The sequence below is a fragment of the Liolophura sinensis genome, chromosome 6 (genome assembly GCF_032854445.1).
Source record: "Liolophura sinensis isolate JHLJ2023 chromosome 6, CUHK_Ljap_v2, whole genome shotgun sequence".
NCBI classification, from domain to species: domain Eukaryota; kingdom Metazoa; phylum Mollusca; class Polyplacophora; order Chitonida; family Chitonidae; genus Liolophura; species Liolophura sinensis.
This window is the reverse complement of record NC_088300.1, coordinates 1950134-1969363: the sequence shown is the minus strand read 5'-3', so window position 1 is coordinate 1969363 and position 19230 is coordinate 1950134. Positions and strand designations below refer to the sequence as shown.

General features: G+C 37.2%; 1 protein-coding gene across 1 annotated transcript; it reads left to right on the top strand.

The window, feature by feature from the left end:
• Nucleotides 1-91: 91 nt before the first annotated feature.
• Nucleotides 92-18447, top strand: LOC135468423 (DNA polymerase alpha subunit B-like). The gene is made up of 18 exons (XM_064746680.1): nucleotides 92-221; nucleotides 2618-2748; nucleotides 3904-3998; nucleotides 4254-4314; nucleotides 4868-4983; nucleotides 5201-5391; nucleotides 5889-5977; nucleotides 6424-6579; nucleotides 7158-7220; nucleotides 7408-7453; nucleotides 8649-8770; nucleotides 10984-11022; nucleotides 11244-11317; nucleotides 11728-11818; nucleotides 12361-12473; nucleotides 12766-12825; nucleotides 13947-14073; nucleotides 17314-18447. The coding sequence occupies exons 1-18, from the start codon at nucleotides 131-133 to the stop codon at nucleotides 17455-17457; spliced, it is 1809 nt and encodes a 602-aa protein (XP_064602750.1). The 5' UTR covers nucleotides 92-130; the 3' UTR covers nucleotides 17458-18447.
• The last annotated feature ends 783 nt before the right edge of the window (nucleotides 18448-19230 follow it).

Here is a 19230-nt window from a genome sequence, read left to right as displayed (position 1 = left end):
TATTTGGAATTATTTGTCAAATGATAACTGCACACGACAAAATTTCGGTGAGTAACAGATTTTGACCAATGGTTATTTTGAATGAGTCAATCTTGCGGCCAAGTGATTATTTCCGCGGGAAAGAGGAAAAATGACTTCTGTGTCGGCCGGAGATCTTGTGGATGAATTCGAATGTTTTGGTGTTGAACTGAGCATTGATGACGATGATATAATCGACAAATGTGAGTTCCGAAAATTCCAAGTTGTGGACGTTTTTGGTTATTGTCGATACGATGGAAATGATTTCATCTTCACGTCCACTGCGCGGCCGCGCTTTCTTTTGTTGTTGTTGTACAATTTATACTTGTAGACACAATGATGTATCTAAGGTTATCCTAAAGCTAAGCTGGACGTTCAAACGTAACGCCCAGCTTCGGCCGGGTGTTTAGCGGACAATTTCTTTAAAAAAAAAAAAACCGGCTCGAACCCTACTTTATTTTTGCTATCCACCGATTTCGTAAAACGCCCGAAATGTATGTCCAAGCCAGCATTGGTAAACCATCTTTCAACAGTAATCCAGCCGTTTAAACTTTCGAATTGGACGACTCAGATCAGCATCTGTTATGTGTGGAATTTTTTTTTTTTTTCAACTTCGGACAAGGTGATAGGCGGTAAAATTTTTATCCAACCCAACATGCTTATTATTAATTGCATGCCCTGTAAACAGTTAGCAAAAATAAGGTTGGATTTGAGCGATTTTTTTTTCCAGTTAAATTGTCTGCGTGGAGGTCTATATGACAGAATTGGGGCGTTAGAAAAGAAATGACAAGGTCAGCTGTGGGCTAAGCAAAGGTTGCCTGGGATAAACGAGGAGGGCCAGGTTTAGTGTCTGGCTTCAGCACGCTCTTTGTCTTAACTTATGATCTTGGTCTTGCCTTAGTGGGGGTTAGGGAAAGGGAATGAGGGATGAATGATGTGACCAGGTTTTATTATTTATATGAAGAAAACCCGGCATTTCAGGAGTGTTAGGACGAGACAATGGTCAGTAATAGACAGAGCCAAAAATGAGGAACTACACAGGACAAAAAACATAGCTGAAACAACAGGGAATATCTGATAAATGACCAAAAACCCCTCATAATATAAGCCAAGGGCAATTACCATGACAACACAGAGCTGTGAACTCCAGCAGCCAAATCTGTTTCGTGACATGGGGGCCCAAAGGGGTAAATAGTAACAGCTGATACAAACCAATAAAACCAATCAGCTGTCAAGAGAGTATAAATAATAGTAGTAAATAATATTGTGAGCCAGCTGTTTAGTGCGGTTGAATTGGGAATTAACGCGATGGTGTGGTGCCCCATTTTTGGGGGGTACTAGCATAAAAATATTCACGTGGAAAAATGGCAAAATTGTTGTCACAAGTACATCTCCAGGCATCACTTTTGGCCAGATTTGAGAGTATAACAAGTTCTTATTAATGTAAATTCTTAATATGAAAAAATAAAAACTATGCTGACAATCGTAATCCTGCCATACCTGGGTAAACAAAGCGACATGCTCGAATGGGAATCCAGGAACAAACATGATTTCAGCTGATTTTCTTCCCTTCAAACTTGTTGGCTGCTATTAAAGCCCTCCACATATGATGCTGCCGTTGACTCCAGATTGTTTATTTTTATTTTCTAAAGCTTAAAGTTCCACTGTTGAATTTAGTTGAAAAACATTTTCAATCTCTGCAGCTCTTAGGTAAATAAAATTGGAAATATATGTATTTTGGAGTAACCTTTGCCCGACCTATGATGATTTGGCAAGAATCGTCCTTTGTGTTTATTGTGAGCGACAGATTTGTTGTTACCACTCCAGCGATCTAACAATGTGTGGCCGCCATCTTTGTTATCTTACAAATTGTCAAGCATTATGGATTAAGGTTTGTTCTCTTATAAAATAGATTATTCCATTAAAAAAAATAAAGAATTCGTGATATATTCTTGTCACGCAGGTCTAAAGTTCACCTTTCTCAAAGATAACAGATTCTCATTTCGCGAATAAAGCAATCCATTCAGTAATATTTGGCGTGGTAAATCACTTTACACCATTACACCAGCCGTTAAAAATTATCTCGATTGTCAGGACTCAATTTTCGCGAATTCGTTTATACCATGATATGAATTAATTCCAGCAGTAAAGGCTAAATGTGTATTAATGATGAGGTGGGTGGTCTTAAACATTATGACTGTGTAGTCAGTAACTTGAGTCATTGCCTCAGGTATTTTGTTCCTGAGCGGAATTTATACTTACCCCTCATTAAGAACACCAAGATATTGGTATAACTTTGGTACTTCTCTTCTCAAAATACCTACCTTTTTCATGACCCAGAATAAAACAAAAGATCTTTCACACCTACAACCTATTTTTTGTGATAGGTCCATACAGGTGACGTCTGGCCGTAGGTTTAGCCTTAAAGGTTTGTCTTTGAGATGCCCTGGCCTGACAAAATTAATACAGGAAAGATAGGCAAAAATTGCAAATGATACAGCCTTATTTCAAATTCTGGCTAAATCTAGGCGCTTTTTTACGGATGCCCTCATTGGTTTAGGGCTAATCTAGACTAAAAACTGTTTTTTGTTATTTCTAGTGAAGGGTTTCTGCTCGATCTACCGATTGGATGCCAGTGACCTGAGCTCTGAATGGATTGCGTTTGTCCACAGTAGGAAAGCTGGTCCGAAGAACATCAGTGCTGAGTTGTTAGATGTCTTTGAAAGGGAGGTAAGAATATATAATGTAAAGAATGAAAGTGACAGTTTGTAGTTTGAAAGTTTGCCTGTGTCGCCCTTACCATCTAGATGTTAACTGGATGGTGCAAGTGAAGAGAAACAAGTTTTCAAAGTCTAACAAGTCAATTTTTTTAACATGTGGTATTGTCTCTGATGCTTGATTTTGTCCTTGTGAGGTAACATTTTTGATAGGGCTTCCTGTGCCTTGGTGAGTTGCAACACTTTGAAACAAAAAGTGCAGCATTTTCCCAAAGCTTGACATAATTATTTTTCATGCAAGGCGAAAATGGATGAATATTTCCAGTTATTAAGTTCGGAACATTATCCATTGTGGTTTGTCAGCTCCCAAAATTTGAAATATCTGCTTAACCAGAAAAAAGGTTATGTGAAATTAACTTTGCATAGGCTTTCGGTTAAGCAAATTATTTTTGCATAACCATGGGTTGTATGAACGGGTTCCGCCAAAATGTGTTTGGCAGAAATAGGTTATGAAATTCAAGTACATATAAATTTTATAGTGGATAAGTTTTACACTGGAGACTCCCGGTTAGTACAGTTAACACCAGTCGTTTTCCTTTGTGGTTGACCACCGCTGGACTTATGCAGGCATGAGGGTTTCAGAATTGCCGGGAAACACCTTTTCGGTTTCATGTACTTTTGACCTAGGAAATGGTGGGCTCCCAATAATTTCTACTATGGAAACCAATTTACCTGTAGTAATGTTATGTTGAAGGTATTTCATCAATAAATTTTGGTGTCTGGTGTTTTGTGAAGATTTAATTATCACTGACTTCCCTCGACATTTTCGTTTATGACATATGAACTGTCACTGACTGATTGAGGTGTCGGACAGATGACTGTGGAAACAGGTGTGGTGTGATAACATCATCTTTTTTTATACTTCAATCTTTTTTTTTTTTCCTTTGTCATTTTGCCTGTTTCTGAATTTGTGTAACCGCTAGGCAAACTGAACAATCGTTCACGCCAATTTTGAGGGCTGCACAAGAAATAAGTAAACAGTATTGGAAGAAGTAGAGTTTGATTAGTGCTTAAATTTAAAGTGAAGTTTTAAAATCACTTAGTATCGGAGCTGTTTTGACTTGAGCCTTTACATGCACTTGTATTTACAAATGATTTTATCTTCTAGCGTTTAAACAAGAAAATATCCAAATTACCCAAGACACCAAAAGTAAAGAAGGAAGGAAGCAGTGTGATTTATGACTTGGAGACTCTCCCTGAGGCGTATCCTTTGTGAAAGTGTTTCAGTTTACTACTAAATTTGTATTGCCTTTTTATCTTCAGAGTCCTGTACAAATGGTAGAAATGCAGATACACTAACCAAGCTACCAATACATTTAGTAGTAAAGCTGCAACAAGAAACTTATGCTTCTTACATTTTTAGCATTAAATGTTTACAACTCTTGTGCCTGTCTTGCTGCACTCAGAACAGCTGTTAATTAAGGAAGGAACTTGTGTTTACACCTTAATACCAGCCAGTGTGCACAGTGAAGAGCAGGGGGATGGGTTACTGGACACGTACTCCACTCCATCTTTTAAGGTAAGATCAGGGTGAATAGTCTACCAGAAAAATGTACCTGATGTGGACATGTTCTTGTTGGTATTTTGTGTACATATACTTTTGGGAGCATGTTTTTATTTTGTATCTTCTCATAAGTTTTGGATATTCTAGTTTAACATACTTGTACATATATTAGTCCATGTTTTTATAAGGTATATATGCTTATATATTTACATATATTTTATAGGTGGCTGAGGTGATTAGCATGCCAGTATGGCGCAGTGATTCAGGAGTATTAACAAGCGGTCGCTCTCAGGTTAAGTCCAGCTCATGCTGGCTTTCTCTCTGGATGACTAAAATGAATTCACTGCAAGTTCAGTGCTGATTATGTTAATAAAAGGAGTTTGACTTATGTACTTTGAGCTTATAAAGAATAATTTAGAAAAAAAATTGAGCAGTGTTTACCGAGAACTGTGATCATCTGATGTTATATATGTACTCCTTTATTATAGTAATGATAATCATCATACAAAATCCAGATATAACATGACACTATAGCACTTTGTTTCTGTATTTTGTCTGTACATTTCAGGGCGGACAAAATAAAAAGCGACAGTTAACACCAGATAATCTACCAATCAAACGTCTAACAGGAAAAGGCAGAAGCCCTGTAGTGCCATTTTCTCCCGCCAGTTTTTCACCAGCCAAGTAAGAATTTATTTTTTTTTTTTATTATTATTGTTTGTAATATTTGGACCTTTGTTTAGGGGAACTCCAAGGTTTGGACCTTTTACAATTATCTGAGTAATTTGTTATAAATAACACACACTGTTCTTTTTTTTTTTTGTTTTTGATTTGTTTTAATCTTTCTGTTTGTGTAATTGAGGTATTTTTTCATTCACGTGTATATGTTGATATTTTTCAGCGCCACACCATCACGCAAATATGGTTCCCGCACCACAGCCGGTGATGTTGTGGCTAGTTACGGAAATGCTGACAAAGTGAGCTGGAAGCGTGAGGCAGAGAACACAGCGTCGATTACCCCATGGGATCTCACAGATATGCTGGACAAACCCTACAAGTTCATGTTCCAGAAGCTGGCAGACAAAGCTCATGGTATGATCTACAACAACAACACTGAGCTTTCTATGCTTTCTTTAAAGAACATGTGAACAGGAATAAGGAAATCAAAAGGCTTACTTAATTTCTGGTCCTTTTTTAGTATTTCATGAAGCAATATATCCGGTCTCACATACACAGATAATTGATTTTAACGAGTTAATGCTGTCACTGAATTCAGCGCAACAAGTTAATGCTATTGCTGAATTCAGCGCAACAAGTTAATGCTATTGCTGAATTCAGTGCAACAAGTTAATGCTATTGCTGAATTCAGCACAAGTTAATGCTATCACTGAATTCAGCACAACAAGTTAATGCTTTTACTGAATTCAGCGCAACAAGTTAATGCTATTGCTGAATTCAGCTCAGCAAGTTAATGCTATCTCTGAATTCAGCAGAACAAGTGAATCCCTTTTGGTTGTCCACCTGTGATAGCAGCCAGGTACTGTATTTATATGACTGTATGCTTCTTTGTTCTGTTTTGATGTCTGCAGTGCTAAATGATGGGGTAGAGGAGCTGGCACAGTACCTTCAGACTCACCACAAGATAGAGGAGTTCTCACATGTGGCATTGCCTGTACAGGTAATGGTGACATTTGTGTGTTTCTCAAAAGGACTGTAACATGTTTGTAACTATTATGTCTATATCATCGAAATCATCAGGTTTGTTGGGACAGTCTCTCCATAAGAATCATCGTTGGCTGAGCGTCAAAATGGCATCCAGGTGGAATTCGTTAGCATTTCACATGAGAGGTGACATGTTTAACTGCAGCTTGATGTCAGGGGGTCTGATAAGTACTTGGTGAAGGTCAGGGCTTTACTCTGGGTAGTGCAGCCATACCTGCACTCATGAAGGTGAAAAATTTTTGAGTATTGCATTGAAACACTAGCGGATCTCTTCTGATTTCAATTTTAGAAAAGAAAATGGGAAATATATACTGTGTATCAGAGTATGACTGTCAAGCGATATATGTCCATGATTACAGCAATCATGTTCCGGAGTATGATATAACAATGTACACGTTCCAGGATGAAGTGACTGTGTGTGGTAGAATCTGCTGTGATAGTCAAGGTAAACTCAATGCCAAGTCTGTGGTACTGGAGGGCTCCAGGGAAACTTCGGCAGGCAGGTGTATACCCATTGACCTCTCCGAGCTCAAAGAGTATTCACTGTTTCCTGGCCAGGTAAAAATACCACCGTTTCTGTAATTCTGTGATTTTCTGTAAATGTACATGTTGTATATACGTGTATATATTCATGAAGTTCCGTTTGTGGTATTGTACCGAGTAGACCATTCTATTTGTGGTATTGTACTGAGTAGACCATTCTATTTGTGGTATTGTACCGAGTAGACCATTCTATTTGTTAATGTGATTCATCAGCGTGCATCTGTATTCACAGATGACGACTTCTGTACATAATCAAAGTTGAATAAAAATTTTCCTGTTCAGTTTACCTCATCTAAAGATGAGAAGGTAGTTTCAAAATATATGTTGAATCAGTCATTCTTCACCAAAGGTGAACTAGTACAGGTATAAGTTAAACAATATAGCCACATTGATGTGGGTTATTTTGAGATTATAGAGTGCTTCAACCTGACCATACATAGAGCTAACCTATTTCCTCATGACATCTCATTTGCTGAGTTCAGACTAGTAAGTATGTGATCAAAAATTGGAATGTTTTGGTAAAGGGCCAAATGTTTTGGTAAAGATTTTATATCCAAATAGTACTTTATGAACTATTTTGGCTTGTTTCACAGGTTGTGGCTTTTGATGGTATAAATATCACAGGCCAGAAGTTTGTGACCAGAAAACTTCACAAGGTGAGAACTTCATGTGACAAATGTGCCCCTAATTACCTTGTCGTGTGATGTTTCATCTCGTCAAAGCACAAGCAACTTACGCGCATTCAGTGATTTACTGCCAACGTAAACAAAATATGGCTGGTCTTTGTGAAATTTTCACTGAAGTAATATGTTAGGTATAGAAATATTTGTTCTTGTTTTGTAGGGAGTGCCCCCACCCCAGCCTGAGAAAGCTGTCAAGATTGAAGCTGGTATGTTTATGATGTGCTGTTACTGCTTGTTTAAGATGTCTTCTATATATGTGTTGTACATGTTAAAATGGAAAAGATATTGATACTGTCCCTGACTTGATCAGACAATTGAAGTGTTAAGTAAATAATATGTATTAACATGTTTGAATATAAAACTCTTTGCCAGGTCGTTATTAGTATAATGCAAAGATTTAGAAATGCCAAAAAGTTTAGAGAAGTCTTCATACCATTGACTCACTGTATAGCAAACACAAAATCTAGGTAAGAGTACATGTATCTGTGAACAAAACCAGTAATAAGTTTGTTGTATTGCATATAAGGACGTAAATGTTATGGTGGCCACTGGCCTGTTCTACACATCAGATAACATGACGTATGAATTTGTGGTATTGCATATAAGGATGTAAATGTTATGGTGGCCACTGGCCCGTTCTACGGATCAGATAACATGACATATGAATTTGTGGTATTGCAGATGAGGTTGTGAATATTATGGTGGCCACTGGCCCGTTCTACACATCAGATAACATGACGTATGAATTTGTGGTATTGCATGTAAGGATGTAAATGTTATGGTGGCCACTGGCCCATTCTACACATCAGATAACATGACGTATGAATTTGTGGTATTGCAGATGAGGATGTAAATGTTATGGTGGCCACTGGCCCGTTCTACACATCAGATAACATGACGTATGAATTTGTGGTATTGCATATAAGGATGTAAATGTTACGGTGGCCACTGGCCCGTTCTACGCATCAGATAACATGATGTATGAATTTGTTGTATTGCATATAAGGATGTAAATGTTATGGTGGCCACTGGCCCGTTCTACGCATCAGATAACATGATGTATGAATTTGTGGTATTGCATATAAGGATGTAAATGTTATGGTGGCCACTGGCCCATTCTACACATCAGATAACATGACGTATGAATTTGTGGTATTGCATATAAGGATGTAAATGTTATGGTGGCCACTGGCCCGTTCTTCGCATCAGATAACATGATGTATGAATTTGTGGTATTGCATATAAGGATGTAAATGTTATGGTGGCCACTGGCCCATTCTACGCATCAGATAACATGACGTATGAATTTGTGGTATTGCATGTAAGGATGTAAATGTTATGGTGGCCACTGGCCCGTTCTACGCATCAGATAACATGACGTATGAATTTGTGGTATTGCAGATGAGGTTGTGAATGTTATGGTGGCCACTGGCCCGTTCTCCACATCAGATAACATGATGTATGAACCCTTGGGAGACCTGTACAAGTATTTACAGAGAGACCAGCCACACCTACTCATACTGGTGAGGATCTGAATGGAAACTGAGTGGTTAAAGTAAATGTAAATGTGACTTGCCAGTCAAAATTCTCTGTTTACAACCATTGAACCTTTATATTCTGTGGACAGTACTCTGTTTACAACCATGGTAAGCTTTATAATCTGTGGAAAGTACTCTGTTTACAACCATTATTGAACCTTTATATTCTGTGGACAGTACTCTGTTTACAACCATTGAACCTTTACATTCTGTAGACAGTACTCTGTTTACAACCATTGAACCTTTATATTCTGTGGAAAGTACTCTGTTTACAACCATGGTAAGCTTTATATTCTGTGGACAGCACTCTGTTTACAACCATTGAACCTTTATATTCTGTGGACAGTACTCTGTTTACAACCATGGTAAGCTTTATATTCTGTGGACAGTATTCTGTTTACAACCATGGTAAGCTTTATATTCTGTGGAAAGTACTCTGTTTACAACCATTGTAAACTTTATATTCTGTGGACAGTACTCTGTTTACAACCATGGTAAGCTTTATATTCTGTGGAAAGTACTCTGTTTACAACCATGGTAAGCTTTATAATCTGTGGACAGTACTCTGTTTACAACCATTGAACCTTCATATTCTGTGGACAGTACTCTGTTTACAACCATTGTAAGCTTTATATTCTGTGGACAGTACTCTGTTTACAACCATTGAACCTTTATATTCTGTGGAAAGTACTCTGTTTACAACCATGGTAAGCTTTATAATCTGTGGACAGTACTCTGTTTACAACCATTGAACCTTTACATTCTGTGGACAGTACTCTGTTTACAACCATTGTAAGCTTTATATTCTGTGGACAGTACTCTGTTTACAACCATTGAACCTTTATATTCTGTGGAAAGTACTCTGTTTACAACCATGGTAAGCTTTATAATCTGTGGACAGTACTCTGTTTACAACCATTGAACCTTTATATTCTGTGGAAAGTACTCTGTTTACAACCATGGTAAGCTTTATAATCTGGACAGTACTCTGTTTACAACCATGGTAAACTTTACATTCTGTGGACAGTACTCTGTTTACAACCATGGTAAGCTTTATAATCTGTGGACAGTACTCTGTTTACAACCATTGAACCTTTATATTCTGTGGACAGTACTCTGTTTACAACCATGGTAAGCTTTATATTCTGTGGACAGTACTCTGTTTACAACCATTGAACCTTCATATTCTGTGGACAGTACTCTGTTTACAACCATTATAAGCTTTATATTCTGTGGACAGTACTCTGTTTACAACCATTGAACCTTTATATTCTGTGGAAAGTACTCTGTTTACAACCATGGTAAGCTTTATAATCTGTGGACAGTACTCTGTTTACAACCATTGAACCTTTACATTCTGTGGACAGTACTCTGTTTACAACCATTGTAAGCTTTATATTCTGTGGACAGTACTCTGTTTACAACCATTGAACCTTTATATTCTGTGGAAAGTACTCTGTTTACAACCATGGTAAGCTTTATAATCTGTGGACAGTACTCTGTTTACAACCATTGAACCTTTACATTCTGTGGACAGTACTCTGTTTACAACCATTGAACCTTTACATTCTGTGGACAGTACTCTGTTTACAACCATTGTAAGCTTTATATTCTGTGGACAGTACTCTGTTTACAACCATTGAACCTTTATATTCTGTGGAAAGTACTCTGTTTACAACCATGGTAAGCTTTATAATCTGTGGACAGTACTCTGTTTACAACCATTGAACCTTTATATTCTGTGGAAAGTACTCTGTTTACAACCATGGTAAGCTTTATAATCTGGACAGTACTCTGTTTGCAACCATTGTAAACTTTACATTCTGTGGACAGTACTCTGTTTACAACCATGGTAAGCTTTATAATCTGTGGACAGTACTCTGTTTACAACCATTGAACCTTTATATTCTGTGGACAGTACTCTGTTTACAACCATGGTAAGCTTTATAATCTGGACAGTACTCTGTTTACAACCATTGTAAACTTTACATTCTGTGGACAGTACTCTGTTTACAACCATGGTAAGCTTTATAATCTGTGAACAGTACTCTGTTTACAACCATTGAACCTTTATATTCTGTGGAAAGTACTCTGTATCTATATAACATTAGAACCTAGATGATTCATTTGTGTGATGTTAGTAAGACAAGTTGCCCAGATATCTCCTCATTTCCGCTTATTTCCACTTATTTCCACAGATGGGTCCATTTGTTGATTCTAAGAATGAAGAAGTTGAGGTAAGGAAATGTATTGCTGTCAAACTTGCTGTTCTCTGTGATATTTTATATAGGTAATTGATCAGACTTGCAGCCATTGTTAAGCTTGATAGTGCTTCACGTGTGCCAGAAACTGAAAGCAAATAAAGAATGAATAGTCTTTTGGTTGTTAATTATTATTATTATTATTATTTTTTGCGCTAAACCCCTATTTGCTAATTTTTGTCTCTTTTATTTTTCAGAAAGGAACTTTGGAAACCACTTTTGAAGAAGTTTTCCAAAGGAAAATGGATGAAATAAGCATTCTGACGCAAAGGTAGACAAACAAAATAAAAAACATGTCAAAAATCAGAGACAGAGGCCTCAGAAAATACTGGCATCACAACCCTCAACCTTGGGCAACGTCATCTCATCCCACTTGTCCACCAAATTCATTAACTCAGACAATAATAAAGTCATGCAAGTAAATAAACAAGGCAACATGGCTGCAGATACAGACATATTCATTTGAATACAAATTAGAAATTTGGTAAACAATTGATTTACTCAGTCACTGTGTTAATCGAATCAAATCCTTTCAGGACATTGACACTCTGTTATAGCGCACTGTTGTTAAATGCCTGTTTAATGAGTCTGTTCCCCTGGCCTATAAGAAGCTGTAATTGGAGGGATACATGTATGTCTGGTTTTCACAGTAAAGAGGATCTTTATGTGTTTGTGTTACAGAATACAGTGTGAAGTTGTAGTCGTTCCCTCACAAAGAGATGTTCACCATGACTATGTGTACCCACAGCCACCATTCAGAATGAACTCAAAGGTAGTGGACTGTAATTAGGCCCTCTATCATTGTTGAGCTTGGAATGCAATAAATAAATTTATTTTACACCTTCCACAGTTTTGCTCGTCTTTAAACGAGATCTTGATTGCGTATGTTTGATGTATGTCGCCATTAGCAACATTCATATTGCACATCACTAATAGACAATACCATGGCATTGGATGTTACAATGTCTGTTTTTTTATATATGTAGAAGTTTTTGTGTCAGAGTTCATGGCAGAGGCATGAGCTGGTTGTTTAATCACGTCTGATTGCAGCACAGTATTAGAACCCATTCACATGAGCCTGTATTCAGTCAGTAACCTACAAACGTGCACTGTTATAAAGGAAAACTGTATTGTTAATGTTTACTTGTGTTTTCTTGCACTATCATACAGGTAGTATACAATATAAAGTCAGGAGCGTGGAGAAATATTGTATGTGTATTTTACAAAATGAAGGAATCAATCGGAGTATGCAGTGCCATGAGGTACATACTTCCTGTGGCATATTGATGACATAGGTAATGTTTTCTGCTCCAGCACAAACACGTGAGGTTTGTGAGTGACCCATGCACACTGAGGGTGAACAACACAGTCATAGGTCTCACTTCCACAGATGTATTGTTACACCTGAGTGGAGAAGAAATCTCTGGGTGAGTAGGAAGTATGTTGGCAATGAGTTGTGCAGTAAAGTATTGTACTGTACTTGAAGAGGAAATCTCTGAGTGAGACGGAAGTACATTCTCCTAGTAATGTTGTGCGATGAAATATTGTACTATACTGTGTATGCAAGGTAAATCTCCCAGTAGGATATTACGTGTGTCTGTTCAGAGGTAAGGTACAATTTAAGCCATTCTTGTTTGCTGTGGATACTGTAACCAATAGGGAACGATCGTGTCCAAGGTCAGGCTTCACATTATTGGTCTCCTGTTTTCCTTCCCTCAGACCTTCAGGTTCCTCAGACAGACTGGGCAGATTAGCCAAGCACTTGCTCACTCAACACAGGTAAGCAAAAGCCTTCACTACAGTGGACCCTCTGGGTATGCAATTATAGAAAACATTTCCTGTCATCAACCTGCAAATGGTCATTTTTGCCTGGTTTCGAGAAACATTTTTTACAGTGGCGTGAAACAATAGATCAATAAATGGAAATAGGAGACATTTCCATAGAGAATGGTGAAGGTTTGATACATGTGGTGAATGGTTTGTAAATATACACATCATGAAGATAGTGCGAACAAATGCTGTTTCTTGGTACATATTTTCTAATATGATTTACGGACAATTATTAACAAGCGGAGCAAGTCCATTGTGGTTAAAAGTGTCAATGTTTATGGGACCTCTGAAATATGACATGGTCATCTGGAGAAAAACCCCTGAAAAAGATCAGCTAAATGTTTCACCAAAAAATTTGTCCGTGCCCAGTAATGGATAGTTTTGTACTGGATTTGTCACTTGAAACACGAAACCTTTACAGTTCCCATTAGTAAGTAGGATCCTTCTTTAAATGTATCTTCAAACTTATCTTTACATAAATGTTTTTCATATGTCTTCTACACAGTCAACTCTATATATGAATTATTTGAGAGCATCGCTGGCGATGTTGTCATAAATTATTTGAAGGCCATTGGCCTATATAATAAAATATAAATTTTAATTGTCGTAAATATCTATAGATAAACAGTTACATACATATAGATTTCTAGATAAACTGTTTTGACAGTATGCTGGTTTTCGAGTTTTAACTCTTATTTTTCTTTTTTATCTGATTTTAAACATGTCTGTACTTTTTGTTTTACTTTTGATGTTCACACTATTGTATCGAAAACCGTAACTGTCTCGTGTTTTCACTTTGTTCTCGCCACGACATGGCTGAAATATTGCCGATGTGGCTTTAAGCCATAATCATTCATTCACTCATTCTTCACATGTCTCATTGAACACAATTCAGAGTATAATTATTGGAAAATGAGGCTGAAAAGTAAGCATTTGATAATAACTAAGGTGTGAGACATGGTTTTACACCTGTTGTACCAGTTCAGTATTGCTAGTGTAGATAATTAATCAACCCTTCATAGTAGATCAGAATTCTATACAGTCGTGTACATTGTAGTGTTTTGTTGTAGTTATTACCCGCTGAATCCTCCGTCAGAGGAAGTGAACATTGACTATGACAAACTTGAGCTGTATGCCAGGCTTCCCGTCAACCCACATGTACTGCTGGTGCCCTCTGACCTTCGGTACTTCATTAAGGTAAGCGTTGTGCACAGCATACATGCTATTTGGAAATGTGTCGGTAGTGAACAATCTGCTTCTAATGTTCATGTTTTACATTCAGATGTTTTTGTGATAATGCTACTAGACTTGTCTGACTTCTGTCTGGTATGATCAGCTTGATGAGAAATTTCACCCTTTTATCCAAATAAATACACCTGGCTAAAGCCAGTTAAACTAAAACTGTTATCCAACAGAGTTGCCTGGATCCATGCTAGTAGACTTTTACCACTTCTGGTAGCCAAGTGTCTATATAGGTCATGATATTAGGACATGAAAAAAAAAAAAGTGGAAAGGAATTTACTAGATTTGAACCCTAGATTGCCAGGTATCATTTACAATTGACCAGGTACCAAAGACTAGCAATAGAGAATAGGTGGCTTTGATCTTCTGCTGATAGCCAAAAGACAGAAACAATACATTGTTGCAAAGTTGATGCCTCAGAGCAAAAGACAATAAGAATACATTGTTGCAAAGTTGATGCTTCCGAGCAAAAGACATGGATACATTGTTGCAAAGTTGATGCTTTGGGGCAAAAGACAAGGATACATTGTTGCAAAGTTGATACTTCGGAGCAAAAGACAAGGATACGTTGTTGCAAAGTTGATGCTTCGAAGCAAAAGACAAGGATACATTGTTGCAAAGTTGATGCTTCAGAGCAAAAGACAAGGATACATTGTTGCAAAGTTGATCCCCATTCTCAATGGTTTCATTCAGTCTAGCATGAAGCTTTCCTGTTATTTAGTTAGAATGGTTTAGTCAAATTTTGGATGGTTTTTTTGGTCATAACATGAAAACAACAAAAATAATTCTTTTAAATGGTTTTAATAATTGACCTATTTTTGAGCCAAGTTTATTGCTCAGTTTTGGCCTTTTGTGCATACCAGACTTTTTTACAATATGGGTAAGGCGATCCACCTACGAACATTAAACGAAAAGTTTTTCTCAAAAGGTTTAGCCGTATTGGAGAAGAAGATTTTTTTAGCTCATCATTAAAATTTAAAATGGCCGCTAAATCGTGTGACTGGTAAAACAGCACAGAAAGGCCAGAATTTGCTTCATATGTTGTTCATTAAGATTCCAAAGTTTGTTTTTTTTTTACCTTTACCGGTGTATTTGTTTATTTTTACAAGATATTGTAATTTTACGAGTTGCCCATAGAGAATAATAATGCTAATAGGAATGATTTCAAGAGGTGTCCTGCCAGGATACAAGCATGGACCCCTAATTATTATTAGACAATTTGGGACTATCTGATGTGTAATCTAGTCAGATATTTCTCAATAACAGTAACTGATACAGTGTGTCAGACTACGATTGCAGGATCTGTTTATTAAAAAGTGGACAGAAGATATTAGATACTCCCCCTAGGGCCACTTTTACAGGGAGATCAAGACCAAATTTGAGTTAGTAAAATACTTTTACGCGTTACCTGGCCAACTGTTACTTTCTTTACTATACTTTCAAACATCAAATCATTCACCACCTGTAGAAGTTGGCAGATGGACAAACGTATCGACTTGTATGAATGAATTTGTAATAAGTGTCAAAGTGCGCAGGTGACGAAAAGCATTATATTTTTTAGTGTAACTTCTTCAGTGACAAAAGGAACAAAAATATCTGGCAATATTATATTCGCAACAAAGATCACACGGATTAAATAGCATGTTTGTAAATACAACCATTGGAGTTATGAGAAGGTTAGCATAATATGTTAACTACGTCTTGTCTAGTTGTTAAAGTGTTTCTAGGTGTCCTGGTGAATTGTAATTTATTTCCCTTTTGCCAGGTTTTGTATTCCCACTATGTAATTATCTCAGTGCCCTGATAATGGCCTGAGGGTAATAAAGAGAGTTACGAAGGCATTGCTTGATAGAACACTGACTTTATTGGTTATATCACTATGTAATGTTTTTATTGTCCGTATGATGTTTTTATTGGTAGTGACAGTATGTAATGTTTTTATTGGTCATGTCCGTATGTAATGTTTTTATTGGTGGTGACAGTATGTAATGTTTTTATTGGTTATGTCCGTATGTAATGGTTTTATTGGTCATGTCTGTATGTAAGGTTCTTATTGGTTATGTCCGTATGTAATGTTCTTATTGGTCATATCCGTATGTAATGTTTTTATTGGTTGTGTCCGTATGTAATGTTCTTATTGGCTATGTCCGTATGTAATGTTTTTATTGGTGGTGACAGTATGTAATGTTTTTATTGGTTATGTCCGTATGTAATGTTTTTATTGGTCATGTCCGTATGTAAGGTTCTTATTGGTTATGTCCGTATGTCAGGTTTTTATTGGTCATGTCCGTATGTCAGGTTCTTATTGGTGGTGACAGTATGTAATGTTTTTATTGGTCATGTCCGTATGTAATGTTTTTATTGGTGGTGACAGTATGTAATGTTTTTATTGGTTATGTCCGTATGTAATGTTTTTATTGGCCATGTCCGTATGTAAGGTTCTTATTGGTTATGTCCGTATGTCAGGTTTTTATTGGTTATGTCAGTATGTAATGTTCTTATTGGTCATATCCGTATGTAATGTTTTTATTGGTCATATCCATATGTAATGTTTTTATTGGTCATGTCAGTATGAATGTTTTTATTGGTCTTGTCCATATGTAAGGTTTTTATTGGTCATGTCAGTATGAATGTTTTTATTGGTCTTGTCCATATGTAAGGTTTTTATTGGTTGTGTCCGTATGTAATGTTTTTATTGGTGGTGACAGTATGTAATGTTTTTATTGGTTATGTCTGTATGTAATGTTTTTATTGGCCATGTCCGTATGTAAGGTTCTTATTGGTTATGTCCGTATGTCAGGTTTTTATTGGTTATGTCAGTATGTAATGTTTTTATTGGTTATGTCAGTATGTAATGTTCTTATTGGTCATATCCGTATGTAATGTTTTTATTGGTCATATCCATATGTAATGTTTTTATTGGTCATGTCAGTATGAATGTTTTTATTGGTCTTGTCCATATGTAAGGTTTTTATTGGTTGTGTCCGTATGTAATGTTTTTATTGGTGGTGACAGTATGTAATGTTTTTATTGGTCGTGTTCGCATGTAATGTTTTTATTGGTCGTGTTTGTATGTAATGTTTTGATTTGATGAATACTTTTTTAGATTTTCTCCAGCGCGTCCTCTCGTGGTAAAACAAGACTGACAGAAAATTAATATTGAGATATTACAGTGATTGTTTACTGCTGTTGTAGGATATTGATGGATGTTGTTGTGTGAACCCGGGGCGACTAGCTAAAGGTCATACGGGAGGCACGTACGCCCGCCTACGACTGCAGCCCTCTGACAAGACCGACAGTCGTGGTGTAGAGGTCTCTGGTCAAGTGATACGAGTGTGAGGCTTATATGTGCAGCTCCCTGAGGATTGAGTCAAGACTTCAGTTAAATCATTAAATCGGCTTGTTTACAACTGAGACATTAGCATACAGAAGACACTGATGTTTAATGGAGACATCTGTGAACAAGAGGTCATAATGTACAACATAATCACAATGGACAGAGTACATGTACCTAGGCAGAGAGATTTTCTGCTCTGTGTAATACCCCCTCAGTTTGCCATCAGAATTACCCCTGCTGCAGTCAGTGCATCGTACAGTGTAGATAGAAGCAGTTGCCCAGTCCTGGTTTACAGTCTGTTCACAAAGTGCATCAACACTGGTGCCTGCCAGTAATGTATATGTGATTAACCCTTGAGAAAAGCATGCAATTCTCTGCTTGACGGCAAAACAGTTACATACTGTTGACATGCATGGCGTACAACTGTACTACCTAAAACTGAACAGTGAATGCTGTTCAAAGCTGATTAAATCACTGTCAATGTTCCAGGTCACACATGTGTTCTACTGTTTACCTCTGCCTATATGTAACTCCGTAACAACTTATTACAGTTCTGTAAACATGCCTGCAACATTACCCTGGACAACAGGCACAGACAAAATTATACAGTAGGAAGCTGATGCTGGCTTATTTAGGAAGTAGACTGAATGCCATAATAACCTCTGCCAATGAGGATTCACAGCTAAATCTGGTGAAAAGAGGATAAATATAATGATTTAGGTGTTGTATAATGTAATTTCATGATTCATTGCATGTAATATGTGGGACAATGTGAGCCCAGAAATACAGGCGAGCCCAAAAATACAGGTGATCCATGATATGAGAAATATATCAAGGTGCACCATACATGAACCAACAGCGGGCTCATTTTCCTTGGTTTGATGAACAACTGTATTGTGGTCACTATCAATCAGTTTACATCAGTCATCTTGATCATCGTCTTGATATAAACATTTGCATATTACTGTCAGAATTATTTATGCTCTGAATGTGTACACTAAAATAAATCAAAAATTTTTATATCTTGGCATTCATCTTGTGTTTTATGAGCATCAGCACCTGTTTGTTGATTGCTTTGTGTCTTGCCAAAAAAACTTGAGAAATTTTGAACTATCATTTGATGCCCAGCCGGTTCATACTCTTGCCATTTGTATCACACTGTAATAAGGAGCAGTAGATCCAGGGTCAATCCTGGGCTGAGTCACCTTGAAAGAGGAAGTTGTAACTTCCTTGATTGGCGTTCAGCATGAAGGGAATAGTGCAACGAGTGCTTGACCCGTATCAGTATAATGGCTCGGGCGGGACGACTTACTTGCCTTCGGTAAGGGGTCTTGGTGAAGCAGCACTAGATAAAAGAGCGGTGAATATCTGTCCTGCAACAAGGAGGCACATTATATGCACTAAATGTAATATGTCTAAAGCAAACCTCAAAACACCTTTCTAAAATTAATGGAACTCTCCACAACAGGGAATATGGGCAAGTTAGTCCTGGATGAAATTTAAGGTAGTGCGTCTGTGGGCTTTTAAGTCTTGTGCATAATTGCAGCATGTCTTTTGACTGACATGGTACTAAAAATCTCATCACTGGTGATTGCTTTCTGCTTTGAGAAAAAAATTATCAAAACAATGCTAAGTGACAATTTCCAATCTTTGCATGTCTGCAAATTGTATTGTATCCATTTTGCTGGTCTTCAGGGCCATATTCAGATTTAAAATCCATTTCATATGTCGAGATCAGGATTTAGGTGGAGAAAACAGTGCAAGAGAAATCACAC